Below are 27,076 nucleotides of genomic sequence, written 5' to 3'. Positions count from 1 at the left end.
TCGGTAAATAAACTGAATTTAATTTAATTATTAATACTGGAGGATTCTCATGACCTCCTTTTCCAAATATATGACCTTATTTTGAAAATAAACTAAATTCTGGAATTATGACTTTTTTCCTGATATTTACAAATGTAGTTAAACTTTTTTCTTAACTTCATTTTTTTAGCTTTGCTCTGGTTCTCCAACAGCTGCATTGGATCTCAAAGTTTGAGAAAACTTTTCAAACACAAAATGTCAAATGAGAAGTTTTAGATGTAACAGAAGACACTGCTGCTAAAATTTACGTTTTATTTTTGTATATTGTAAATAGCCTGTTTTTAATGGACATTTTGAACAAAAGATGGATGCATGTCTAGTTAAAAACTGATATTTTTACTCACTAGACAAAAAAAGAAAAACATTTCCACATCCAACAGGATTAGTGTTTAAAAATAATTTCTCTTTATTTCGCCACATCAGAATGTACTCCACTGTTATACAAATAGTTTGATAAATTTCTTTCTGACACAAAAATACCCATTATGTTAGTCTGGCGCACGCGCACACACACACGCACTTCTACACACACACTCTCTAAAACAAGATGCGCCGTTTCTGATTTGGCACTTTGGACGTCCGGAGCCGTTTGCATTGATCTGCTGGTATGTGTGGCCATGCAGTGCTGCAGCGCTGCAGCCGCTGCGTTTGTAGTGACGGTGTCTCTCCTCTCGCCGGTGGGCCGCGCTACAGAACATGGGTTCCTTTAAAATCACAATCAACATCAAGACACCACAAGAATGGTAAACACACAGAGTTATGGCAGAAATATGGAAATGTTAGAGAAAAAAACCCCATAAACAGATCCACACTGAAAGACTTCACTTCTGCTGCTTTGTTGCTTTTTAAATAATCAGTAACTTTAACGAAGAATAACAGGAACCATCTGTTTCAATCTATTTTATATTAACAGAAATACCTCTTGAAACAGAACCAACATCAGATCAGAAATCTGGAAGGCTTCAGATGAACGATGCAGAAAAAACAGCAAAAGGAAACAGTGTCTCACTCTACAGTAAAATGCTCACATTAGATGCTCACAATATAAAAATAAAACCATTCATGGCACCGACTGGCTCTGGACTCCAGAGGTTATATCACGATTTATAAAACATATCACATTTCCTCAGAGATTTATGCATTTAGCACGCCAATGCATTAATCCAATTAGACTGCGGTTAGACTTTTAAGATAAAAAGCTAAACACTTAATCAAAAGAGTGATGGAAATAACATAGTTAAACTTGAACATTTTTATACATTTCATCATGTTACATTTAGAAACTCGAGTTATTTTAAAGGGATTTCCTTTGATGGAGCAACATAAAGTAGTGAATAACTGTGAAGTGGAATAAACTGTAAACCTGCCAAGACGTTGTTTCTTAAAGTGTTAAACCAAACAAGGAGAGCATCCAATGAAGATCGTGTGTTGGAATGGCCTAGTCAAAGTCCAAAACTAACTGGTATTGAGAATCTGGGGCATGAGTTAAAGAACAGTTTGAGTTTATAGATGTTCAAGGTAAAGTCACAACAAAAGTGAATTACTGACTCAGGCAGGCAGAATAATACAACAAAGGATTAGGAATAAAAAATAAAGGGAGGAAGTCATGTCATTAATTTAACTTAAGCAAAATTAAAAAACTTGTTTTTTCTTTGATGTTAGAAAGTTGCAACTTTGTGAGAAAAAAAGGATTATTTTCTATGATTAAAGTCCTAAAATGTCTGATTTTAGAACTAAACTAGAGCAGCAGGCTGTTTTTTCAAGCCCGACCCAGAAAGCTAAGTGGTACATCGGGGCTCTTTGCCTGTGCAGCTCGATATTTTCCAGGTCCAGAATCACCGTGAACACCTGGAGAGGAAGAAGCTGCAACACAACTGCATTGAATCTGAACCCACAAGATGTTCTGATGTAGCGAACCCGATCAAACCTGAGCTCGTTGGGCTGGGAACCTGTTACAAACTGCCTGCTGTTCCAGTTCACTTTTAAAGGTGTAACTTTATGCCTTTAATTATGAAAAATTATCATTTCCCCCTGGAAATGTACAACTTCACAACAAAACGAGATTTTTCTAGTAAATACGTAAAATTAATCTAGAAGTTTCTTATCTGCAATGACTCAATACATAATAAATAAAAAACTGATTAAAAAAACACGTATGAGTTTTTTCCACTTCACAATTAGGCATTACTTTGTGTTTGTTTATTCAACATATAAAAAATCCAATTAAACCCATTTTAGTTTGAGGCTGTAACTTTTCAAATATGTGAGAAAATGTGTGTTTGGAAAAAAAAACAGAAGCTTGTTGTGAGCAAATCAAAACTCCCTTTAACTGTTTGTCAAATTCATGGATCCCAACAACAGAAAAACCAAACAGAAATCTGGGACAGAAGATTCGATTCTCTCTGTCGTTTTACAGCCAAATTTTCCCACAAAGAAGAAACATTAAGAATGTATTTCAAATAGTGTCGTCACAATCAGCTAAATATGAAACGCACAACATGAACTCTTCCAAAGATTAAAAAAATGAAGAAATGAAACCATTCAAAGATCATAAGGCCTGTTCAAAATTGGCAGCTGATAAAGTTTTCCTTTGAAAATGACGAACTTCCTGTTCCAATGACAAAAACCCTCCACATACTTCCTGTCTGCCCTGAGAAGCTCCGCCCCCTCCTATGTCCTTACCTGTAGAGTACACAGAGGGTTTAAGGCAGCACTAAAGTCACCAGATTACTTCCTGTTGGTCTTTAATCCTCGTCAGCAGAGCGACGGCTGTCCTCCATGTTGCTACTAGAAGTTCTGTGTTTTTTTCCTCAGTGTGTTTTTTTGGGTTCTTGGTTAGGTAATGGGACCCGGCCCGGTCCAGTTTGGCTTGTGACATGGCGGCGGTCTCATGTGCATTTGTCTTTTCGGTTGCAGTTGTTGTCTGTGCTGCTGTGGTCGCGCTGCTCGTCCAGCGCAGCGTCTTCCTTCGCTCTGGCCTGCTGGCGTCTCGATTTGACCGGCAGAACCAGAACCACGAGGAAACACAGGAGGTGCAAGCAAAAGTACCACGAGCTGCAAGGACAAAAAACTGCATCATGAATGGCATTTTAACTAAATCTATAGATTATCACAGGTTACCGACAGTTTTTGATTCCACAATCGTGCAAAAATGGTCAATAAGAAACATTGTGTTCAAGTGATGCTAACTCCCACCTGCAGGTGGCAGTATTTCTCACTCTGCTGCCTCTGTATTACTCGATGTCAAGTTATAGTCTGTGATTGATGAGGCATTCAGAAACCTGTGTTTCATATATTGAACACATTTTATTCCTGAAAAGGTTCTAATAATAATTCAATTCACTGAATCTATAAACAAGGAATCAGTCGGAGCTGATGATGTTTTCCCGTTTCTCTGTGAAATATTTCAACCATTTCATGAATGATGTGCCAAGGAGGAGGGCGAAGGTTAACCCCAAAGAGTTGGCTCAAGGGTTAACCTCCTTTCTGTGTGACGACTGGGTCTTTATGTCCCAGCACCGACTCGGCCCGTTTTATTTCCTCCCATTAATCTGTCTTGTTAACCATTGCAGGCTCCCAGCAGAGGTTAGCGGTTAAAACAACACATACGTGTAAAACTTTAGCGAGGGTCCAACAGCCAGCAAGACGAATGGCACCACCGTGTAACTAATGGCAACCTGCGTGCTCGCCCACGTGATGACATCATAGACGCGCTTGTGCGAGTCGGAGACCAAGAAGTACGGTCTGATGTTGTGCCGTACCTAAAGGAGAGGAGCATTTTTAAAACTTTAAATTGCATTCATTCAGTTCCTAGTAAAGTACAGCAAACGAGATAAACGACCCGGTTTGACAAACCCAAACATGTCTGCTCATTAAAGGAGCTTCTCCGTTTCTATGTCTGAGATTTCTCAGGCATCAGACAGCAGGATCATTAGTTTTATGCAGTAACTGGGTCAGCCTTTTCCAGGTCAGAGGTTTCATACCACAAAAATAAATAAAAATCTAGCAAATAAAGTAATCTGATGTTTTTATTTGTACAAAAGGGAAACTAAAAAAAGACAACAATACAGCAAGAAAACCAAAATAAATTCAGAGGATCCAAACTCAAAAATGGATTTTGCACTTTTGCCTTATTAAAGGAAAATTATTTATTTTACTAGAAACTACACTAGCAAAGCTTAAAAAAACTAAAAACAGAGCCATGTTTGTTCTTGGCATGTAAAATATTATAGATCCAAAACTTATTTTAAAAATTTCAGCAACTGGAAAAACATAGTTTGAAAACACTTATTCAGTAAATTATTTTAAAGCAGACTTAGCTAAAAAAAAAACGTCACTGCAGAGATTTGAACAAATAATTTTCTGTGAAAAATTATCCAACTAACCGGGACTTTTATTCTGACAAAATTGTCGAGTCAAAAATGTTCGTGGACCAAGAAAAGAGAAAAACATAAAATGAAGCAAATACAGCAGTGGGACACTTTTTTACATTATTTTTTTGTAGAAAAGGGTTATTTATTTTAGATCCCCAAATTAAAGATGAATTTTGCATTTTTCCTGTGTTTTTTAAAGAAAACTAAAATCTTTTACTTCCCAAATAATAAGACATACAAATGGTAAATGGACTGAACTTATATAGCAGACTAAAACATACAATACCTTAGAAAGTTAAGATAATCTTTAGAGCCATCACAAAAATCGGAATAAAAGTCTAGTCATGTGAGCCAGGCGTGTGAAGTATAAATGCACACCACACTTTTCAGATTTTTTTTCCATTTCTTTGGGGAAACTGCATCTTTCCAGTGACCTGGATGTGGATTTGCGAAAATGTAATTTGGTGCTGAAGGAGGAAAGTGAACTCACAGCGCGGGCGGCCATGGTCATCCCGATGCCGGTGACGAAGGTCAGGTAGTAGCCAGGGTAGACGCCATGCCACATGGCCGACAGCAGGAAGGTGGCGGCCGTCGGGTTGACGGGGCAACGCTCATAGCAAACTCTGAGGAAGACGACACGGTGCATTCAGGGCTCACAAAAAAAATCTGAAAATATCAGCAGAAATGGCTAAGCTAATTAGCAAAGTTACAGTTTGACTCAAAGATTTACGGGGATAAATTCATTTTGATTTAAAAATTTTAATGAAAGGGAGATTATTTTTCAAAATTATATATACAGACCTAAAATGCATCATTAAACAAGTACATGAACACAATCCTCAATTACCTTTTGAGCCACTGAGCTGTCTGAATGTTCCAGTTGTCTAGAAAGAGCTTAAAACTTGTGGCAAACTGAAAGGAAACAATAAAACTTCAGGAATCAGATGGCAAATAAATCCAAAAGATAAACGAACGACGCAGCCGAACCTCGATATCCAGAATCCTGAGGTTGGAAATCAGATCCCAGCGCGGCGAGCCGTCTGCGTCGTAGCCGTTGAAGCCAAACCCGGCTGCGTTGTTGATGGCATCGGCTGCAGACAAATAAACAGATGCAGGAGATTCCTCATGAAATCCAACAGGGTGCAGTTCGCATATGAACACTAGATGGCAATGTTGCACTGGGAAATGATTTCACATAAAAATACTTTTTAATTCTGGAGGTCAGGGAGTTTATTGTTTTTTTTAATAAATTATATTTTTGATTTGATGGCATAATAATGCAAGAACACATTCTCAATAAACTTTAAATTCTAATGAGTATTTAACACAAGAACTGGAAGACATTTTAAATATCCAAAGTAAATAAGTAAAACAACCAGTTAAATGAATCATAAGCTTCTGTAAACAAATGTGACCAAAACACCAGACTGGAGACTTTTATCATTCAGTTTTGGTAGAAAGGAAGAAAAGGCCCATCAAATGATGTCAGGAGGATCAGGATTAGATCGAAGAATTGGAGGTGGTTGAGGAATATAACACACAACAGTAAAGCGTCTATGAGAAGAGACAGAGCAGACTGGACTTCTGGAGGAAGCTAAGGTCCTCAAAGATGCTGCAGATGTTCTATAAATCTGTTGTTGAGAGCGCCACCTGTTGGGGCAACAGCATCAGAGCCAAGGAGCTAAAACAGCTAAAACAGAGATCAGAGAAATCATTCCTAAGATAAACGCTGTCTTCATGGGAACTCTCTTCAAATGCAGTCTTTGAATTCAAACACTTGTCTCTTTGGAGACAATTGTCTCCAAAGAGCAAACCTCCCCAGCTGGGGAGGTTTGGTTCTCAATCCGTGAAGGATTGAAAAGAAAATTGTTAAAAGCTTCGCATTCAGAAAAAGTGCCCTTGTCCCGAGAACTACTTTGGTGTAGGGTTAGGGTTACAAAGGTATCCTTCAAAAAAGGTCAGCTGAGATCAAAACACCAAACTTTGGTAGAACGGGAGAAAAGAAAACAAAAGATAAATCTTGCAAATGGAAATTATTTACCTTGTTTTAATTTACCATGCAATTAATTGATTTAGTGCTTATTGCCTAATTACACAAAACAGACATTATTACTGTGAAAGATTCAGGTTTTCTCACCGAGAGTCCACACAAAGTAGTACTTTGGCCTGAGAGCCAGCATGGCCAGGTAAAGGTAGACGACCTGCAGGTGGAACGGCGTGGTGTTGACGAAGTGCTCGTCTATGGAGTAGTCAACCGGGAGCAGCCGGTACAGAGACAGGTAGGTGGTCAAAGAGATGGCGCAGGTGCACAGCTTGGACACCACGGCGCGCTGGCAGGACATGGAAGGAAGAATAAAAACACATTGTTTATCTCGTTATGAGCCGTTATGGATCGGCTGGAGGACGACTGAGGCTTCTCATTCACAGGTCGGTTATTTTAGATGAGGACATTTCCAAAGGATTCTTGGATTTATGAGACAAAAACATTCAGTTTTTAGAAACAAACTTATTGACCTACAAACAGGACTTTTAATTTGAAACTTAAACATTTTAAACATGTAAAAGGTTTAAGTTTTATCTCTTGTTATTATTCCCTCATTAAAAACATACCTTTGCTTAAAAACATTCATTTTAAGCAAAATCTCAACATTAAGACTGTTGGTCTTAAAGGGAACCGTTTCTGTAAAATTTACATTTTGCACGGTTTCATACGTCCATTTTGGGTTTTTACTGCTTCTAAAACAAACAAAAAAACCACCCAGCCATGTTTTGGCAATAGTTCAAGTTTTTTGGTCTGATTGTAACGTCACAAATCTACAGCCACTGACCTAGTGACCGTTATCTAGCAACCAAAGCAGCTCCGCTGGTTGTACCGCTCTAACAGCTGACATGTCATCATCTGAGAACCGTTTTATTGAAGGTGTTTTGTATAGGCCGTAGGTCTATGCTGACCAGTTCAATGAAAAACAATAGGCCACTTCTAAAGAACCAAAGCAGTTATTCATAAAGCATTCTTCTGAAAGTGAAAAAATGCAAACTTGCATTCATCAAACTGTTGTTCCTGCAGAGATGGTCCATGGAATCAGGATAGAAACTGACCTGTTAGCAGTCAGTGAATGCAGCATATTAAAGGGCAACAAATTTATTTTCCAGGCACATTAAAATTAAGCAATTACCTTCAGTTCATGTAAAGATGCTATACATATCAAATATGCCACAATTTAACGCCTTGAAATTGGGCCTCTGTCTCTTTAAGAAGTTCCTGAAAAATATTTTTTCTTGTATTTTTGTAAAACTGGCAAATCAAAGTAGAAGAAATGATAGAAATGCTGATAATTGAAGCTCTGCTTGAATTCTTATGTTTTATTTAAACCTTTGCTCTAAAAAATGCCTCAAAGTTTCATATTTAATGACTGTTTAGTTTGGCAGCCTTTTCTGTTTGAGTGATTTGAGCTGATTTAAGGTGTGCCGATCTGGATCCGACTGGTACCTTTGGCGAAGGCTCAGCCTGCTTGGCCTTCCCGTTCTCCTTGCCGTTGGCGTTCTCCTGGTGCCGGCGCTGGTACGACGTCCCCTCCATGAAGGCCATATAGTCGTTGTAGGAGCAGGTGGGCCCCGCCAGGATGCCCATGAAGTTGCAGTTGTAGCTCAGGTACTCCAGCAAGCTGGGCATCCGGCTGAGCAGAACAGGAGACGCTCGTTATCAGGATGTGAAGCGACAGAGAAACACAAAATCTGAACTAATCCCACATAAAACTTCCTGTTTGCTGAAGGTTTTCTGCAGTACAGATCGTTTCTGAACATCAAGTTTTAAATGTCACCACAAATTCTTAAAGGGCTGGTATTATGTTAAATCACCTTTCTTCAGATTTAGGTCAAGTTTTTTACTTATAAAAAACAAGCACGGAGTTTTGCTTTGATTCTTTCATGCAAGTTTGAGAAATCCTGTATCTCCTTTATCTCCATGAAAAATGCTTGGTTGGACCTAGCTCCGCCTTCAAGATGCAGCTCCAGAGCTGCAGTTTCCACCTCACACAGCAGCTCCTTCAGACTAGCCAGCAGCTATTAGCAAACACCTGCTGGAACTGCACAAATACCAAGCTCATAATATGAGCCACTTCTTTGGTACAAACGTTGTTAAAGGGTTATTAGAGGAGCCATGTTGTCATGACTTCCCGAAGGCAGAGTTTACGAAAGAACAGGAAGTTCTTAAAGAGGTAAATGTCCAATTTCAGGGTGTTAAATTACAAAGTCAAATTTATTTTTGTCATATTTGATGTACACAACACTTTTAAAACAACCGAAACATAGTTACTTGATTAAACACATAATACTGCCTCTTTAATGGAATTTAGGTCTCAACTTTGACTAGGCCATGTTTTGATCTGAGCCGTTTCACTGCAGCTCTGGTTGAGTATTCCTGGTAATAAAGGAAGTCCCGCCTCGTAGCGTGAGCGGCTTTGTTGCAGCAACCTTTCATCTCCATCAGAGAAGATTTGAGAGGGAAAACAAAGCAGGAAGGATGAGGGATTACAGGCATTCCCATAAAACGATTCACCGGCAGCAACCGGCGATAACGCCTTGATTAAAACACCACCATAGAGCAGGCTCACACGCTAAAGAACAGAAAACAAGATGTTGAATTCAACTGTCTGAGCTTTAAAACATACCTTAGTCACATACCTGATAGCTAGGTATTTCTGACTGGGAGTCAGCTGTCCTTCTCTGCGCTTCGACAAACCTGGACACACACACACACACACACACACGCACGCGCACACACACACACACACACACACACACACACACACACACACACACACACACACACACACACACACACACACACCAGCCATGATGCACGCTGTGAAGCACATTCAGGTTTAACAGTCGAATTGTTCAGGATTCAGAGGGCAGCCATGATGGCGGAGCAACATAAACATGAGCTAAAGGTCATGACCTCCGGAGATTGTTCTGTTGTTGGAAACTGGCAGCTTCATTAAGGCTGACATTCACCAAACCTGAAGAGGAGTTTCACTTTATACATGACTTAAAGAGAAATTAAAGCAATGACTGTAAAAAACTGGAAAAAGAATGATAAAATTAAGGTTTGGGACTCTACTGAGTTAATTTTGATTAATTAACTACTGAGATTTTAACACAATGAACTTTTCTTTTTTCATAGAAAACTCCCAACTGGAACCTTTGAATTTGTTTCTGGTACGTCTGTAAATCTGCCGCACAAGCTACACATGCTAACAGCAGCGATGTTAGCGCTCCTCTCGGCTCATTTCTGCTGCAGAAACTCACCTGATTAGACTATAGACTACTGTTGTGTTAACGTTGTGCTAAAAGGAGTTAGCCTATCAGTGAAGCTTTCAAGTCTGTAGTTGCATCTCAATGCTAACCAGGTAGCAGCTAACCTAACGTCCCCAATGCTAATGCTAACATCTGAAACAATCTGATTTACAGAATAAAAACAATAAATATCTCGGTTGTTGAGCTCATTTGTCTGTTTATTCAGTAATTTAGCAACAAAAAGAGGTTTTTGAATTTAATGAATTGCTTATTTTCTCAATTAAAATGCAATTAATTAATTCCAAACATTTTAATCGACTCCTAGTTTAAAGCCTGATCTCAATCTGTGACCTGAGGAAACTGCTGGCTATAAACCCATTACATAGCGGCGCCTGTCTCTCTTTCTGCTCCACTGGTCGGCCGATCGATCCTTCTAAAAAAAAACGTTTTATTTTCTAACTCCTCAGAGAATCAAAGTGGCACTTTCACTTCTGCCTCATCTGGCGCGTTAGTGTCAGCAGGAAGCTGCGCGCATCTTACCGTCATGGATTTCAAACGCCATGCTGGTGATCTTCTGGGTTATGACCATCATGGGCCTGAAAGCAAACAACATTTATAACATTTATTTATGTTTTATTCAGCATAAAGCAGAAATAAATTCAATTAAATGGGAAACATTATGACCATTGAACAGTTTAGACACATTTTTAATCCAATTTCAGTGACATAAGTATTTTGATTTATGCACGACTTTCTGTCTCTTCACCACTTAAAATCCCAGTAAAATAAATTAAAGCTTAAATATTTCTGCTCAAAATGATGCATTTTCCAGGTGTTTGTCATTTCAGCTAATAAAAGCTTTCCTTTTACTTTCATTTTGTTTTGTTTTGCCGTCCACCAAGATACCAATTAGCCCAGTAATAGCAGCAACAGAATCAGCTGCCTCGGTATTCTTACAATGGGAAGTTCCCTCCTGGATAATTAGGGGCATTTTTAACTTCCTGTTTCTCTTCCTTCCTGCTGATCTTCCTCTTGACTCGTCATCTCTCTGCTGCTTCTTGCTGGGATCAGCAGAATAAATCCACGCATAATGAATGACCAAACGGAGGCGTTCGGTTCAGAGAAGCATATTTGATTTGACATTTTGAAGCCAAACAGACGGACGGCCGTTTGGGTTTGCGTTACGTTGCTTAGCAGCCAGCCTCCTCCAACCTGCAGGCCGACCAGCGGAGAAGGAACCGACTCGGCGCTTCCAGCATCATTCAGGATGTTTCATGTAAAGATTTTATTTACAACGTGCGGCGCTAGAGAAGCTCACCCAGTGAAATCTGCAGAGTACATGCCGTAGTCGAACACGTAGACTCTTGTGATCTGACAGAGGATCAGGTAACCGAGGGTGACGATGAAGCAGTACCTGGAGACACAGAGAGACAACAGAGACGTATTAAGTATTGCAAATACAGTCACATATGAAAGGGCCAGTATTAAACATGTTCCAGGCACAGGGCGGCCATTTTGCAGCACAATCAAACAGCTATGTTAAAGGACTTTGACTTTTAATGCCTTGAAATTGGGCCTTTGTCACTTTAAGACACTCCTGCTCTTTCAGAGGCTCCGCCTCCATTACAACATGGCTCCTCTATTAACCCTTTAACAACGTTTTACTCTCTGAGTCGCAGCTCCTATAATGAGATACTTCAAATGTTTGCTGATTGCGGCTGGCTAGTCTGAAGGACCTGAGAGGGGGAGGAGCCGCGCCTCAAAGGCGGGTCAAGGTTCACTCAGGAGTTTTGCACAACTGAACTAGGGCTCTATAAAATCTGTTTTTATTGTCTAAATGTTGTTTCATTTTCCCCAAATCGGACTGTTTCTGTTTTAATTTTTATAAATTACATGTTTTTAAATTAGGAGTTAGCATCAATCAATTCAATGTTTGCGACTGGTTTTGTAGGAAACTTAACGAAAAGTTGCTGGAGTCTTTCATTCTTATTTTTCTGTGCATCTGGATGTTTTTTTTTCATCACTTTGCTGCTGAATTTCTCCTCTGTGGGACCAGAAAGGATATTTGTGTTGACTGGATTTTCCGCCTGGGTGTCGGCGGCGCTCTTTGCTTTGCTGCAACTTCTTTGCTCAATCAGTCAAACAGAGAAAATTTCCATCAGACCGAACTGTGAAGGAGCAAAATTTATGTTTTCCTCCAGTTATGCTAATCGCTCTTTCCGGTGTAACCATGTAAGGTCAAGCTCCAAGAGCAAAGGTCATAGGTCAATCGCTCAGAAAGCCATGGGCTCCCAACCTGAACCTGGCCGGGTCAGAAACTCATTTGTTATGCAAAGACCTGAAAGGTTCAGTAACCTCAGCAAACAGCGACATGTGAGAGAGTTCAGGGCCTTTACCACTGGACCCGGTTTGGTTATTAAATGCACAGTAACTGTATTTAATCCCATTTTTTTAATTTATTGATGCTGCCACGAAACAAACACTGGAGAAAATGACGAAAATTTCAGATCATACTGTCAATTTTTCTAATTTAATATAAATAACTGAAATTTAACATAAAGATAAATAAAAAATATGATGAGAAAATTTTCACAATAAACGGTAAACAATAAGATAAATTTGCTATAATTTCTGTGGTGACCCCAATGAGTCAAGGTCATCAGCTAAGAATGGGAACCAGGATACCAGACCATGGCATTACCATAGACTAATAGGCGGTGGAAGTATCATGATGTGGGCTGTTTTGATGGGAAAATGACAAGAATGTAATTTTTAAAAAATCACAAAATCAGAACAAATAATTGAGTTCTGGTGAGTTCTGTCGCCTGCTTTGCTAAAAGTGATGCTAACTCTGTTAGTAACACTCAGCTGAAGCTCTATGAGGGGCGTTTATGTGGTTTACTTCTAACGTTGGACTGGACAAAATAAAGTCAAACCTGCGCAACAGTTTGTTTAAAAGTTCCTGCAGATCCTGGAGAAAGAACCAGAAAATAAAACGCTCCACTGAAAAATGTCTTACTTGTGCATGTGCTCCAAGCTGGCAAAGATCATCACCCCGTAAGAGAGGCCGCTCTGCACCAAAAAATGGACTGAATACCTTTAAAGACAAGATAAATATCACACAAATATATCAATAATTACTGAGTAATGCAGCAGGGTCCAGGCAGTCAGAGAACAGGAGAGAAATCTGAATTTATTTCAGCTAAAAATTCATCCCTATGATTCATTCTTTTCTATTCTCTAACTTTATACGTGCTTTTCTAGAAAAAAGAAACAAACATTTATTATCATCAAGGCAAAACCCCAAGTATGAACTTGAGGAAGGAATAACATTATAAGACAATATGAAGCTGAAATAGGTCAGTTTTACATGATACTGTTGCTTTAAGGAGGAGGAAGAAAGAAAATCTATAATTAAATTACACAATATTATAATAAAGTCGTAATATCAGAGAAAATATTATCAATTTCTTAAAATTGCGTGGAAAAACAATTGAGCTACTGAATGTTACTACTGGCAGAGACGCCAAAGAAAACGACAGGAAGTGGTAGGAGGATCGTGGAGCTGCATGTTTTTAAATGATTTATCACATGTACAAACTTTTTCACGTGATTTTAATCCATAGTTCCATTTTCTTGTGTAATGGAAACACAGAAATTAAAAAATTTTCAACATTAGTAGATGACAGACAAAGTTTTTGTGCATATTTTTCATGAAAAAGCAGGATAAACATGTTGGCACCTTACCAGCCAAAGCAGAACAGAGCCAAGTACAGGCCCAGGAGGGTGGCCACCACGTGCCTGATGAAGGGACTGGTTTTACTGGGATGGAGGTAGAGCCGGAACCACACAGCCATGAGCAGAGCGAACAGCTGACACGCCACGAAGTTCACCTGCACGCAGGGAGCAGAAGAAGAAGAAATCCCATGAAGACTCCCTTTCACAGAGCTGAGTGTCTGACGTGAGATGATCCAGTGTTTATGTTTACGCCTCCGAATGTCAGCATAATGTCAGGGAAGATCTTTAACATCCTGTGAAGCTCTTCCCATTAACCTCACACACCTCCCAATGTAAAGGGAAACACACATGCACACACGGGAGCATCTACAGAACATTAATTAGACATTAATTGCTATGAGACGAGATTAATGAGGATGTAGCCCAACGTCTGTCTAAAGGTGACTTGCTGACAAATCATCAGCGGTGAAACATTTTGTTTGTCCACAAACACATAAACGCTGAGGCAAGCATGCAGAGAACATGAACCGTAACAAGAGTTTGTTCTCTTTTCCCTGTGGGTGAAACGTTCAGCAGGTGAGCAGGAAAGTTCAGTGGAAGAAAAATACCCTTTTTTAGCCCTTAAATACATTTGCTTATGTACTTCGAGTATATAAAAGTAAAATCAGTCATATTTTTGAAGCCATTAAGTTTTTTGAACTGTTAAATTTTAAGCTAATCAGCTTCATGAATCCACAGTGATTTTGTAGGAATGCCAAAACAACATAAGTGAAAATGTTGGGTTGCTGAGTTTATTAACCCACACATGGATCAGAACCACTTTGAATTTCCTGGTTAGATTTTATTTTAATCAGCAGAGAAAGGCCTGTTTGTTTACGCAGCGTATTTCCTTTAGCTACTGCTGCTAGCATCACAAAGGATTTAGATAAACTAAGTTATATCTGAGGAAAAACTGCAAAACACATTAAAATGAAAAAAAAAACATCTTACTTTAGACATAATTTTATTGCATGTTGTGATGACATCATTGTTTCGCTAGCAAATTGTGTGTCCTGCTAACGCTAGTGCTACGTGCTAGCTGTTAGCTTGTGGTAGATGGAATCGTACTGCGGGTGTTGAACAGTGTTATTACAAAAGTAGATTGTTACGGTTTTTGATGTTTGTTTGAAGGGTAAATCATGATCCAAATCTGGTCAGTGACGTTTTGACGCTAACTAGCTGATAGCTAGTTGATAGCTAGCTAGCCAGCTGATAGCTAGCTGGCTAGCTATGTTTACAAGATGTTTCAATTCAATTTGGGAAGAAAAGTTTCTCCGTTGCGAAATAATCATGTCTATGACGGCACATTAGGGACATTGTGGATGAAAAAAATCAGCCAAAACATTCAAATTTTAGTCACATTTTCTCAGATTAACACAACATTTTGTGTTTTTGGCAGAAATTTACTCCATTGCTGACTGCAGTTAAACTACAGAAATGTCCAAACAGACAACGATCAGAGGACCGCTCTGAAACCTGCAGGGGGCGGGCTTTGAAGCGCCTCATTTGCATTTAAAGAGACAATTGAAGCGCCTCATTTGCATTTAAAGAGACAGCACCAAGTCAAGATGCTCTCAGAACAGAGTAAAGAGGAAGTCAGAGCAAAGCAGTTCCACTTAGACCACAACCGACTGATTCAAACATGTGAAGCAAAGATTTAAAAGTCAGATATGTCCACTTTAAGGTGCATCATAGTGTTTTTCTGGCTTCATCTTCCTCAACCATCAACCAAAAGAAAACACAACTGAAAGAGATGTTTCTGGGTCTAATTTTAGTCACTTTCTTCCTCTAAATAAAAAACAATCTGGCACATTTCTGTTATTTAAGTTACATAATCCGGCTGAATGTCTGATTTTTGCCCATTTCTCAGGGAACATGGAGGACATAAAACTAAAGCTGCATGGGAACATTTCTCCCCATCAGCGTCAAACATGGACAACGATCTGAGCGTCTGAGAGTCAATCGGGGCGAGTCGGACCCGTCCCTGGAGATCAGAGCGTTGCTTTGTTAGAGAAGGAATGTCATGTAGGAGAGCGAAGAGGGAGAAACAGACGATTGTTCAGACCAGCGGCAGCTGCTGGAGATTTCTTCGGTTTTCTGTGTTTGGCGAAAACTTCACATCAAGAATAAAGCTGATATTTTAGCTAAGGACCTTTTCCTACAGCTAAATGCAACTAAAATCCTCTTTTCTGGCTTCACATCCACATGCAGAGCAACCTGATGAAGAAGCTCCATGAAATTTGCAAAAAATAATCCAGAGGACATGTTTAATTTGCATAACACAAATCAAAGAGGGAGAAATTATTTTATTCAATCTGCTGTTGTTTAAAAAAAAACTTCTTGAACTGAGTCAGAAAGTATGTTTTTGAACTGTTTTCACCACCAGTTCTTTCAATGCAGCATAATTCCAATACTGAGATCCAAACTCGTTTTTCCAACATGAAATCAGCTGCAAGTTTGATTTAAACGTATTTTTGAAGAGTCGGTTTCATCCTGCAGCTGAACATAAACAATCTGTTTACTGAACCGTCCCGAAAGTTTTAGGACCTGTTTAACGATAATCATTATCTACTCATCAATATCAACATATAATTTCTCGTAATCTAAAGTAATCTTTTGATTCAAAGTTACATAATCAAAATACATGAACATTATTTATCTTTTTCTACATTTTAATGCTAGTATCATTTATTTCTGTTCCTTCATTGTCGAGTGTTGCTAAAAAGCTCCAAACCCAAAATTAGGAACAACGTAAAAATACAGTGAAGTTTTAGTTTGCAGGGAAACAAAATATGGAAAAGACCACAGATATGAAAACTGTGGATGTTTTTGTGGTGCAGGAAGCGAGAATACGCAGCCGGGCGATTCCTCCTGGAAAAAGCTGCAAAAAGCTCAATAGCAAGACGAAGCAGAGAACAAAACATACGAATCCAGAGAGGAATCAAGAAGGAGGGAGGAAGTAGTAAATGTGGTGGAGGACAGAGATAAACCTCCTCATTACTGTGTGAAATACTGAGCGCATGTGAGGAGGAGCAAAACAGCAGAGCAGCTCTACTTATTCTGCCATTAGCTCTGCTTTCCGCCGTGCCAAACAGGCACTTCACATGCAGCATCCATCTGCTGTTTCTTAATCTAACTCATCAGATTTCATGTCAGAGTGGAGACAGAGAGGACAGATGGGTGATGAGTCACTTTTTGCTCTGGGCAAATCTCTTTTTGTATAACGCAGCAGGAAGAGGCCGCTCCGTTAACCCTGTCTGCTAAACGCTAGCATCATGATGCACAGCTAGCATCATGATGCTCAGCTCAGCTAGCATCATGATGCACAGCTAGCTTCATGATGCTCAGCTCAGCTAGCATCATGATGCTAGCATCTGCTCAGCTTGCATCATGATGCACAGCTCAGCTAGCATCATGATGCTAGCATCTGCTCAGCTAGCATCATGATGCACAGCTAGCTTCATGATGCTCAGCTCAGCTAGCATCATGATGCTAGCATCTGCTCAGCTTGCATCATGATGCACAGCTCAGCTAGCATCATGATGCACAGCTCAGCCAGCATCATGATGCTCAGCTCAGCTAGCATCATGATGCTCAGCTCAGCTAGCATCATGATGCTCAGCTCAGCTAGCATCATGATGCTCAGCTCAGCTAGCATCATGATGCTCAGCTCAGCTAGCATCATGATGCTCAGCTCAGCTAGCATCATGATGCTCAGCTAGCGATTGATTTCCAGTGATGATCGGGTTCTGGTGGAAAGTCAACATGGTTGTTGACTGAATGGAGTTTCTTTTTGTGATTTTCTGTTTTTATTTTGTGAAGCACCTTGAAGCACTTTGCTACTGTAATGTGCTACACAGATAAACTTGATGTATTCGATTTAGCACTTTAGCATTAGCTTCAGCTAAATAGCAAGTTGGTACATTTGGTACCAATGGTCCAAAATATCTTTGGAGCAAAGAGATTCAGATGCATTTATTTATTTTATTAAAGTAGTTAATAAGGAGGTTTATGAGATGGTGATTTTTTAAAGTCTTTTTGCTCTTTTAACTTGTTGAATTTAAGAAATGTCTGAATTTGCATATTAGAAAGAATGTGAGCGTTTCACCTCAATATTGTACAAAAAAATAACTTGGAAGGAGAAAAAGTCATTGAAGGTCAACAAACTGCTGAGAAAAACTGTGTGAAATGCTGATAATTATGCAAAAATGAAGTGGCTCCCCTCCAGCCTGAGTGTCCTTTGCTTTAACATGTTTATGAACTCGCCTAGTCAAAGATTAATTAACGAGAAGCTGCAGTCTGGAAGGTTCCCATGGGGCAGGAGGAGATAATCATCCTAATAGAACGGCCTGTTGACTGGAACCGGGCTCCTTTTCAATGGGGAAGTGAGCTGAGTGCTGTGGTAAGGACTATTCAAAACACACACACACACACACACGCACACGCACGCACACGCACACACACACACGCACACACACACACACACGCACACGCACGCACACACACGCACGCACACACAAACACACACACACACCTCTATAGAAAGAGTGAGTAAACCATGCGCTGCCATCTTTGTGCAGCTCCAGGTTTAGCCACACCGCTGGGTTTCTGTCTGTCTGTTTTTGTGTGTCAACACAAAGCAGGAGATGAATTTAGACCATCATTAGCATAAAACCCTCTTCTCCCCTTAGTGTTATTAAGTCAAAGCCTCCCTCCAGCTTTAGGGATTCATGCAGCTGCTGCCAGGATCAGGGCGAAGCATCAAAACACTCAATTTAAACTCAATCTGTGTCAAAAGTAGCTCAAGAGAAACAAACATGGCCAACCGTCTGATGAGTTCGGAGCAGGAAGCAGCGATCTTGTCAGTATTCAGTATTTTGGCTACCTGTTAGCGCACGTCTCCTAAACTAATTTATCCCGATAATGTCTTAAACACTCATTTATTTGGCTGTTTTGTAAACTATCAGATTATTTGACATTTTAACTTAACGTCTCTTAAATACAACGATGGTGTAGCGCTTTAGCATTAGCTTCTGCTGAATATTAAATTAGCGTAGCGCTTTAGCATTTGCTTCTGCTGTATACTAAATTAGCATAGCGCTTTAGCATTAGCTTCTGCTAAACACTAAATTAGTGTAGCGCTTTAGCATTAGCTTGTGCTGAATACTAAATTAGCATAGCGCTTTAGCATGAGCTTGTGCTGAATACTAAATTAGCCTAGCACTTTTGCGTTACATTGAACTAATGTTTATGATAGATGGTTCAAAGTTAGCTAACTTTTCAGCTAGCGGCGCCCTCTTCTGCGAGTTTCCATAAAAGCAGTTTGTGTCAAAAAACAGAAAGATCAGAGCAGAAGAAAAATGGAAACATACAATAAAATGACTGCAAAACACAAAACGCTCTGAAGTATTTTTGCTCTAGTTTCTAGTGAAAATATGTTAGCACACTTGAAAAAAGACAAATCGAGACAAGCTTTGAGCCAGATATGTGAGCTTGTTTTAAGTCCTAATTATTGAAGAAAAGTTATATTTCCATTGCCAGTTTATTTCACTCATAACATGGTAAAAATGTCTTGTAAGTAAAATAATCTGCCAAATGAACTGGATCATCAATATTAAGGAATTATTGACATAAAACTGATTTCTACTGGGTTAATGGGGAATGAATCAGTTTCTCTCAATAAATGAAATAAATTAACATTTACTGACTGGATGTTGGTTATGAGACTCTGCGTTTCGCTGTGGTTCTGCGCCCGAGCGGCGGCAGCGTCATGGCTGCTGAGACCCGAATTGACCCAAACTGACCCGACCCGAACCGACCCGACCCGGTTGGTCGCAGCTCCTGGAGACAAGCCGACATGTTGCTGCATGATGAGACGCTGTCACAACGGGAACAAAACATTTCCTGTTCTTCAGTCAACACAGCGACGCCTGGGCTTGTTTGGACCTTTCTGCTCACATCGGGTTCGGTTCCACATCAAACAAACCGGGCCCAAACCGGGAAGAACCAGTCGGGCCAAAGTGAGCTTTTCTCTCCACTAAAAACATAAAAGTAATATTGTAAATTCTTTCTCCTTTTCCTTTACAACAATAAATAAACTAACTCCATGTTTTATTGAAACCAATATTAGTATAAAATTTACATTTATTTAACTTTTTGAGCCAATTCTTTTGCTTTGTTGGCCTATAAATAGTTTATGGTTTCCTTTTAAAGCTTTTGTTGCATGACCTCACAAATGATCTGTAAAATTATTTCCATTTAAGAAATAAACTCGTCATGAAAATAATTTTAAATGTCCGTCTCGTCCACAGCGGCTCCAGATGCCCGAGGGCCAAATTTACACCAACTGCAGTCAGGGGCCACACAAACTCACCCCAAGGGCCACAAATGGCCCCTGGGCCTCATTTGAAGACCCCTGCTTTAGTTTAGACCATGAAACCTGATGAGGAACGACCAGAAGAAGAAAGTCACACATGAAGCCTGCAGCACAGCAGGATGATCCCAGGATATTAATAGCTGAACAATCAGACGTTTCCCCACAAGGCAGCGCAACGCAGCGCCAGGCCCCTGCGTGCGCCTGCAGCGCCAGGCCCCTGCGTGCGCCTGCAGCGCCAGGCCCCTGCGTGCGCCTGCAGCGCCGCATGTGAAGCATTTCAGCTGGCCTCACCAGAGAAGTCACCCTGCTGGAGGAAAATACAGCTGAATGACGTCAGAAAACGTCTTTATCCTTATAAATGTTGCTTTGCAAAAGCACAGAAATAATGATTAAAGTGACAAAATGAATAGAAACAACATTTATAATAAGATTGTTTAGGACTCCAGTCACAAACAAAACTGATTTAATCACGTTTTCAAATATATAGATAATTACTATAAAGTTCAAACCATTAATCACATTAATTGTGATTAATTCATTACTAAGACAATCGTCAACTAATTTAGTCGTGAGCTGTTGAGCCTGATGAAGCTGAGGCACCTGAACTCGTCCACCACGACGCTGAGCAGAGACAGATGTGCAAAGACTAGAGGACCGAACAGAAACGACGAACCCTGACGGTTATAAAGGATAAATTAATTCTGTGCAGATTTAATTTTATAAAAAGCTTGGAGAGTCCAGAAGCTGCATCCAGTTGGGGGAAAGAAAGCAAAACCAAAGGACGCAAAGTCTGATCCAGGACATCTGCTCAATTTCAGCAGATTTAATCAATATTTTAACCAAATTTTGAAATTTTCCTTTAAAAATCCAAACAGTTGGCGGCAAGACTTTAGAAACTTGCAGCAACTGAACGGCGAAACGATGGAGAATCAATCAGCATCAGAGCTTCAGTCGGATGAATGGAGGAATTCAAACCGACAACTTCTTGCAGTAGAGAGTCGGATTAACATCTGAATTCATTCCAGATCTCTTTGTTCATCACCTTATTTGCCTTTATGAAAGTTTATTCTGTTGGACTTAGGATGTACTGCTTGATGTGTAAATTATGTAATCTGAACGTCCGATTGCTCCTCATCAATAATTTACTCTGAATGGAGTGAAATTACTTATTTACAACCTCTGCAAAAACATTGATACAACTTAAACTTTTTGACATCACAGCCTCAAACCTTTGGTTTCCTTATGGGATCTTAAGGTTACTGGTGCCCAACCAAAGTGGCAGCATCATGTTATGAAGATGGTTGTCTTGGAACCGCAGAAGAGCCGGCTGGCGTTTATTCATAGAATCAATCAGCATCATTTGAAAACCACCAGGAAATTCAAAGCTGTGCACTTTCACGTCTGGGTTGATTGCGTCAGGTTTGCAACCACAAATTTGCCAACATGCATGTCTACTGCAGCTCTGCACCAGATGCAACGTCAAAAGAAGCTCAACAAGTTTGTGTCTGCTTGTTGATCAGTTACTGTCTGCTTGTTGATCAGTTACTGTCTGCTTGTTGATCAGTTACTGTCTGCTTGTTGATCAGTTACTGTCAGGTTGTTGATCAGTTACTGTCTGCTTGTTGATCAGTTACTGTCTGCTTGTTGATCAGTTACTGTCTGCTTGTTGATCAGTTACTGTCTGCTTGTTGATCAGTTACTGTCTGCTTGTTGATCAGTTACTGTCAGGTTGTTGATCAGTTACTGTCTGCTTGTTGATCAGTTACTGTCTGGTTGTTGATCAGTTACTGTCTGCTTGTTGATCAGTTACTGTCTGCTTGTTGATCAGTTACTGTCAGGTTGTTGATCAGTTACTGTCTGCTTGTTGATCAGTTACTGTCTGCTTGTTGATCAGTTACTGTCTGGTTGTTGATCAGTTACTGTCTGGTTGTTGATCAGTTACTGTCTGGTTGTTGATCAGTTACTGTCTGGTTGTTGATCAGTTACTGTCTGGTTGTTGATCAGTTACTGTCTGGTTGTTGATCAGTTACTGTCTGGTTGTTGATCAGTTACTGTCTGGTTGTTGATCAGTTACTGTCTGGTTGTTGATCAGTTACTGTCTGCTTGTTGATCAGTTACTGTCTGCTTGTTGATCAGTTACTGTCTGCTTGTTGATCAGTTACTGTCTGCTTGTTGATCAGTTACTGTCTGCTTGTTGATCAGACACTAACTGCTTCTCTGCTGATGAGGGCAGAAACACTGCTGCACAGAAACCCACCAGGAACATTAAAACTGGGTTTATATGCAGAAATATAAAACAAAGGTTCAGCACGTACTTGGTATAACACTAAATAACATGTTGGGATAGCGCTTTAGCATTAACTTCCACTAAATAACATGTTGGTATAGCGCTTTAGCATTAGCTTCCACTGAATAACATGTTGGTATAGCGCTTTAGCATTAGCTTCCACTAAATAACATGTTGGTATAGCGCTTTAGCATTAGCTTCCACTAAATAACATGTTGGTATGGCACTTTAGCATTAGCTTCCACTAAATAACATGTTGGTATGGCACTTTAGCATTAGCTTCCACTAAATAACAAGTTGGTATAGCACTTTAGCATTAGCAGAACTAATGGTAAGTGTTTTATGTTTAGCACAGCTAACTTTTTAGCTAGCAGTGTTCACGGCTGCCTGATTTTATCAAACGGATCCATCAGCCATTTCCAGACTGATGGATCTGACAGCCAGGGCTAACGGTCGTTCTGCTAAGGTTCTGCCTCACGAAAGCAGAATCAGCACAATAAAAAAGATTAAAACTTTCTGCGATTCCTGGAACAATTAAACAGAGGACATAAGAGCTCACACGTTAAATTTATGTACACCAATCCGGTGTGATGAGCCTCATCAAACCAATACAGCTTGAGCCGCTACGTGAGGCAGTTGTTCCTGGTATCGGAACCATAATTCACATTTAGATGACGAAACATTTCCTCATAAAAGTCGAGTGTATGAAGACCTACAACATGTTCCTGAGTGATTTTAGCACCTGAGCTAACTAATCTCTTCCTCCCAGGAGGAATCACACACGCTCATCTTGTTGACTCTGAACCTTAATAAAGGTAACAGCCAGCAGCACTCCATTACACAGAACTGAAGAATGGAAATCAATTGGCCAATAAAACTCTCCAGAGGACAGCAAATTGAAGACAAAGGGGAGAGACTCTCAGCAGACCAGGGAGCTGGAAAGGAGACGCTAACTGAGAGACACTAACTGAGAGACACTAGCTGAGAGACGCTAGCTGAGAGACGCTAGCTGAGAGACACTAACTGAGAGACACTAACTGAGAGACGCTAGCTGAGAGACGCTAGCTGAGAGACAGTAACTGAGAGACACTAACTGAAATGCTAACAGAGAGATGCTAACCTGTAGCAAAGCTAGCCCGGGATTATTAAGGTAAAAAGAGAAGCCAGATTTTAATCCAGCCAGTCCAATACTGAGTTCTCATGTTGGGTCAAACGTCCAGGAACTTTGTAAATGACGGCCATTTTGGCCAGCAGTTGCTATGGAGTTGCTATAACAACAATGAACAAACCACAAGTTTAGAAATAGCTTTAGCCTCATTCCAAATTAAACTTATAAACAATAAAATTACATTGCAGCACATTATTGCTAACTGAGACATGTAGCCTGTGTGTTTGTACTGATTTCTGTTGTCATAATTATAATTTTCTGTCAGGTTTTCATTTAGTTATGAGATTAAGAGTTATGATTATGATGTCAAATCTCATAATTATGACATAAAAAGTAAATAAATTATAATATCCCAATATCATGAATAAATTTCATAATTATGACATTAAAAATAAAATGACTTTCATTCTTGTAATTCTAACTTTATAACGTGTAATAATGATTTCCTGTTGGGTTTAAATTATTTTCTTTCATGGCAGGAATATGCTTCCATACAGAGCCCATTTAACATTTTAATGCTTTTATTTGTGACCAGTAAGAAAAATTATTTGTGTTTTTCTGAATCTTTTTAGACATAAAAACTGAAAACTTCTGCATATTCAGCCTCCATGAGTCAAAAACCCGAAACAAAAATGCACACCACACTTTTCAGATTTGTTTTTGCCAAAAAACAAACTTTAAGTTAGTATGACACTCCATATTTCAATCTTTATTTCTGATAGTAAAATAAGTGGCATATGAAAACATGATTTAAACCGGTTTATGAACTTCCTCGCCCACGTAACTCAAACCGACAAATGGAAACGTTTGGAAGAGACCAACTGATAAAGCAGGAAAGTTTTCTCTCTCGAAGCTTTAAGTTACGTCATCCAGTTTGTTCTGGGATCAAAATGCAGCCATGGAGGCCGACAGGAGAAGAAGAACGGAGCGTTCTGGTTCAACATGTTTGCTCTGGGTCTGAATCGGCGGCAGCCTCTGATCGGCTGACATGAACTGACAGAATCCGGCAAACACACGTTTAATAACCCAGTGATAAACTCTCTGGATCCCAGAGTCACACCCACACTCGCAACGCTGCTGATAAAATGTTTGCTTAGCCGGACTGGATCTGGGTTTAAACATGTCCGCCTCCTCCAGGCGTGGCTGCTGCACCGATTCTCAGACAAATCCAAAAAATGAACTGATTTTAACAAACAGGAAGCTGAGAAACAACAGAGGCTTTTTTTTCTGCTAAGACGGAGTTACTTCTCTCTACTGTCACCATGTGCTTCCTGAGAGAAAGTCAACATATCACAGTATTGCTGGTCATAATGTTATGCCTCATCAGTTCATTTAGACTGAGAAAAACTGAAGACATGGTGATGGGAAAAAGTTTTTCCTCCAGTTATTTTCTTTTTTGTTACAGCGAAAGTCAAACTAGGGCTGAAACGATTAATCGGATTAACCGCATCGATTATTGAAATAATCGTCTAATTTAGTGGTTCATTAATTGTTAACTGAATCAGAACGAGGGCAGTGGCTGAAAACCCGACATGTTCAGAGTGGAAATGAGGTCAAAACTGTAGAAAAATATCTGTATTTGAGACAGAAACAAGTTTCAGAGCACAGATGAGGCAGTTTTATCTTCACCTGATTCAAATTCACTAAAGCAAAACTGTCTCTGATTTTAGGCAATGAAATGTTTATTTTCTTGTTTTAAAAACAGAAATTATTTGTTTAGCTGCATCTTTTAATGTTTTCTAAAATTGTTTAAAAAACTGTTGAATGAAAAATCTGTAGAACGTGCCAATTCTGCATGAGATTGATAGATTCATCGTTAGAATAATGGATTAATCAATTACTAAAATAACTGTTAGTTATGTTGCTTCTTAATCAGATTCAGGTCCAGACTTTGACTAGGCCACTCCAAGGCCTTTATTTTGTTTCTGTGGAGCCATTCAGGTGATATCGCCTGGTTCCTGATTCCTTCTTCTCAGCAGCCCCAGATCATCATGCTGCCTCCACCGTGCTCTGCTGAACACTGCAGTTTGTTTCAGGTTGGATGCTTTAGCAGACACAGTGCTTCATGTGGGCCGACTGGTTGTAACGTTTCCTGATTCTACAGGTTTGGTAGCATTCATGTGTTAGTGAAGTTACTTTCCCCTCCACTGGATTTAAACACCTGATAATTGAAATAATCAATTAAAAACACTTTTATACTTTGGTTATTGATATTTGCCTGTTTTTGGTTGAATAAAACTTTAAAACGCTGCGGGTTGTTGGTACTGGATCAGGTTGTATATTCAGAACCGGGTTAATCAGAACCAGACCCAGCTTGTCAGCTGTTTGGACCTCCTCTGCTGCTCAGCAGTGAACAGCAGCCATTGTGTCTCCTGGATCCTGGACCAGGATGTTTGGCTGAATGTTAACAGTGATCACCAGTTTCCCTGGTGGCCCAGTGAGGGTCCAGTGGACGTTGAGGTGATGACAGCAGATCATCATCATCATCAGCAGCAGCAGCAGCAGCGCGTCGCTGCGCATCAGCTGTCACAATAACATGTCGCTTGGAAAATCACGTCACGCCTCGGTCTCTATAAAAAGCCTGAATCTGGACTCTACCTGGTCGAGTGGGAGGTCTATGATTTCGCTGATTGGCTGCAGCAGGGTGGATCCAGTGCAGGATGCGGTGCTTTGGGTCGCCATGCTCGGCCTGTGTCAGTAAATCCTTCCCCTCCCCGGTTCGGTTCGGTTCGGTTCGCTCCGCTGCCCCGCCGCTGTGTTGAAGCCCCGGCCAGCCGAGCAGCACCGCTGGTTCTGCGACGATCTGGACGGTTGTCATCCACAGCGAGTCGTCCGCCAAAGAGCAGCGACTGGAGCGAGAGTGTGACCCTCCTTCCACTGGCGCTTCGTGTGCAGGGCCGGTCCGGGCCGGGAAAAGGCCCCGGGCGGAACCTGTGCGCTCACTTCCGGTTAAGCACCTGACTCCCTGCTGCTGAAACTTGCGTCATATTTTCAAGACTTTTTTATTATTATTTAGAACAGGGACGGTGTGTTTTTCTAAAAGGTCTTGAATATTTATAAGATATTGCCAGATTTTCATGTTTTTCCTGGGGAATTTGTTTCATCAGCTTTCTGGGGCCTCAAGCTGATTTTCCCTCATGCTAATAGACCAGACGCTTTATAGTTCCAAACCATAGCATACCTTCTGTCATTAGCATTGTTTGTAATTAGCTTACATCACACCGGCGTTATTATGCAAAACAGAGAGAAAATTAAATTTGAAATCCAGTAGTATTTTTAAGTGTGCCAAATTATTTTAACTCTTTGAATGTAACTTTAGCAGCTAAGCGCTAATTTCACTTTAAAGTTCTAATCTGTTTTGATTTTGTGTTAGCTTCTGTTTATGATGTTAGCTTTAGCTAATGCAGCCAGAGAAAGAAAGATAACATTTAAAATAAAAACCATTAAAACTACTGAGAGGAGTGTTTTTTTTTGTTTTGTTTTTGTTTTGTTTTTTTACAGCTAATGATGATTAAGCTGATTTTAAAAACATGAGTTTGAATCAGTTTTCTTTACTTCTTTACGGAGTTTAAAGCAGAATCACTGCAAACTTTATTTTAGGGGTTAAAACATTCACATTCCTTTCTGTTGGTCCAATACATGTATGTTATTTTGTTTTTAAATGTTTAAACTGAGGATTGATGTGTTTTGGGACTTTTCACACTGTGCTTTCTGTTTGCGCTGGGAGGGGAACCATCTTGACCCGCGCCTCATCTTTG

General features: G+C 40.0%; 1 protein-coding gene across 1 annotated transcript; it reads right to left on the bottom strand.

The window, feature by feature from the left end:
• Positions 1-421: 421 nt before the first annotated feature.
• Positions 422-26,163, bottom strand: mboat2a (membrane bound O-acyltransferase domain containing 2a). The gene is made up of 13 exons (XM_055053494.1): positions 25,917-26,163; positions 13,458-13,603; positions 12,730-12,807; positions 11,029-11,124; positions 10,251-10,306; positions 9,096-9,153; positions 7,903-8,089; positions 6,550-6,742; positions 5,400-5,503; positions 5,260-5,324; positions 4,903-5,035; positions 3,649-3,800; positions 422-3,093 (listed from the first exon to the last, which is right to left on the bottom strand). Exons 1-13 carry the CDS (start codon positions 25,998-26,000, stop codon positions 2,928-2,930), a joined length of 1,518 nt encoding a protein of 505 aa, XP_054909469.1. The 5' UTR covers positions 26,001-26,163; the 3' UTR covers positions 422-2,927.
• Positions 26,164-27,076: the final 913 nt, after the last annotated feature.

The sequence above is a fragment of the Poeciliopsis prolifica genome, unplaced genomic scaffold (genome assembly GCF_027474105.1).
Source record: "Poeciliopsis prolifica strain line A6 unplaced genomic scaffold, Auburn_PproV2 SCAFFOLD037, whole genome shotgun sequence".
NCBI lineage: Eukaryota > Metazoa > Chordata > Actinopteri > Cyprinodontiformes > Poeciliidae > Poeciliopsis > Poeciliopsis prolifica.
Note: the sequence above shows the minus strand (reverse complement) of the source record. Positions and strands in the feature narration are given on the sequence as shown.

What these genes read in the sequence shown, in the direction of transcription:
- mboat2a (XM_055053494.1), bottom strand. Translation starts at nt 26,000, where the DNA reads ATGGCGACCCAAAGCACCGCATCCTGCACTGGATCCACCCTGCTGCAG. An exon ending in CAGAAATACCTAGCTATCAG is followed by an intron (nt 8,090 to 9,095) that starts GTATGTGACTAA and finishes TGTTCTGCTCAG; the next exon opens with CCGGATGCCCAGCTTGCTGG. An exon ending in CTACTTTGTGTGGACTCTCG is followed by an intron (nt 5,504 to 6,549) that starts GTGAGAAAACCT and finishes ATTTGTCTGCAG; the next exon opens with CCGATGCCATCAACAACGCA.